The 1,875-nt window shown below is 34.9% G+C and overlaps 1 protein-coding gene across 1 annotated transcript; it reads left to right on the top strand.

The window, feature by feature from the left end:
* Positions 1–375: 375 nt before the first annotated feature.
* LOC147557573 (uncharacterized) lies at positions 376–1,128 on the top strand. The gene has a single exon (XM_086658893.1). The coding sequence runs from the start codon at positions 376–378 to the stop codon at positions 1,126–1,128; it is 753 nt and encodes a 250-aa protein (XP_086515019.1).
* The last annotated feature ends 747 nt before the right edge of the window (positions 1,129–1,875 follow it).

The following is a 1,875-nucleotide window of genomic DNA, read 5'->3' as shown; positions in this document are numbered from 1 at the left end:
CAGAATCATTACTCTCTACACCAAAGGTGGCAAACTCCTTATGTGATAGATAGACAATTTGTGTATATAGCATGAAAATGAATCAGGAATCCAAAGTTTTGTGAAAATGTTAAAAATATTAATGGGTATTCATATATAAAGATATCTCAAAAATCATTGCCTGAGGATGTATAGAATAAATTGAATTATTTACTTGTAATACAAAAGTTTTTTGACCAATGGATGCAGAATGGTTGCACAAAGAACCCTAAAATTTCTTATATATTCATCCCATTCCTATCTTTTAACCATCAACAAACTCAATTCTTCTTCTTCTTCTTTCATCTTCTTGTCTCCCCCCATTCTCTGTCTTTCTCCACATCTTTGTCTCTCTTAATGGCTGATCAGAATGAAGAAGCATTTCTTATGCTTAAGGCATGGCAATCTCTTGATATCATTGATCCAGCTTTCTACTTTTTTGATCATAACAGTTACCCTGTATTCTATGTCACACTTCGTGTCGAATTCAAAGAACAAACTGTTATGTCAGAAGAAAATGCACCACCAACAGTCGTATCTGTGTTCGAATTACCATCAATCACTAAAGTGTTTCTTATAAAGGTGAATGCATTAACAACTCAAGCAACTTCAAATTGGAACATAACTACCATGCTCGTATCAATGGACGTACCTTTGGAGGTTCAACAACAATTGCTTCCATGGCTTGAAGAATTTTTCTCCAGGACCGCCGCTGCAAATACTGGGCGTATGGTAATTCCTGTCGTTATCCAGTTAAGTGTCACATTAAACACATTATTTGATGACAATATTTTCGAAGAAATGCTCTATGCAGGTCTTTATAGTGATACAGATGATAGTGATTCTGATAATGACAATGACGATGAGAGCAATGTTCCGAAAACCGTGCCTGCAGATCCGTCATCTGTCAAGGCTTTAAAGATGGAAAAGTTTGACGAGTCAATCTCTTCCGAAGAGTGTACTATTTGCTTGGAAGATTATATCGTTGGAGTGGAAATTTTACATATGCCATGTTCTCATGTCTTCCATCGTGAGTGTCTTACTAAATGGTTGGAGACCAGTAATGTTTGCCCTCTTTGCAAGTACGAAATGCCAACCAAGGAAGACTAATCAAGTACAACGTTGATACTTTGTCCGACACATTTCATAGTGGAATCTTGATCGTTGTAGAATGTAGATAGACGGGCAGGATTTATAGAGAAACAGTGAAAGTACTTTCTCTTTGAATCTTACCCATCTAAATACTGCAAACGAGATTTTGTTGGGATATAGATCAGGCAAAGGATCATTTTCTGATTAAGTATTGAATTGAATATCATTTCCGCCGCAAACTTATTTAACGTAGAGACAAGTTCTTGATGAGGAGAAACTAGGGCTGTAGGGCAGGATCTTTTTAGCTTTGTTCTGACTACTTTTTTATTTCCGTTTTTGTTGTTTTGTTTTGTTTTGTTTTGTTTCGCTTTGTTTCGCTTTGAAGGGTTAATTTAGTTACTTTGGATTTATTTGCTTAATGAAAAAGAAGGAATTTCTTTTATTCCAGCCGTCTTACATACTTGTTTTATCTTTTTAGGTTTTTGTTCTTCTCACTGCACTTCTTTATAAAGAAAAGTAGGGATTACTAATACCATTTTTCTTGTTTGGTTTGTATTATGTGAGACAATATGTTATATTTTTCAATAGGGTTTATTACTCTCTTATGCTTGTTGAATACCTAAACATTAGAGCGTACATACTCCCAACTCTAAGTAATTGAGATCACAATTTGAAAGCTAGCCTACATGTCTAATTTCGAATTAAAAATTTGTTTATTCCAGTATGTTTTTTTTGCATTTGTCAATGGGTTTAAGGCCCCATCAC

This window comes from Eschscholzia californica, unplaced genomic scaffold, assembly GCF_041429995.1.
Source record: "Eschscholzia californica isolate CP2 unplaced genomic scaffold, dmEscCali1.0.p SCAF_2, whole genome shotgun sequence".
Taxonomy (NCBI): Eukaryota; Viridiplantae; Streptophyta; class Magnoliopsida; order Ranunculales; family Papaveraceae; genus Eschscholzia; species Eschscholzia californica.
The sequence above is the reverse complement of the archived record's forward strand: the minus strand, read 5'-3'. Positions and strand labels throughout refer to the sequence as shown.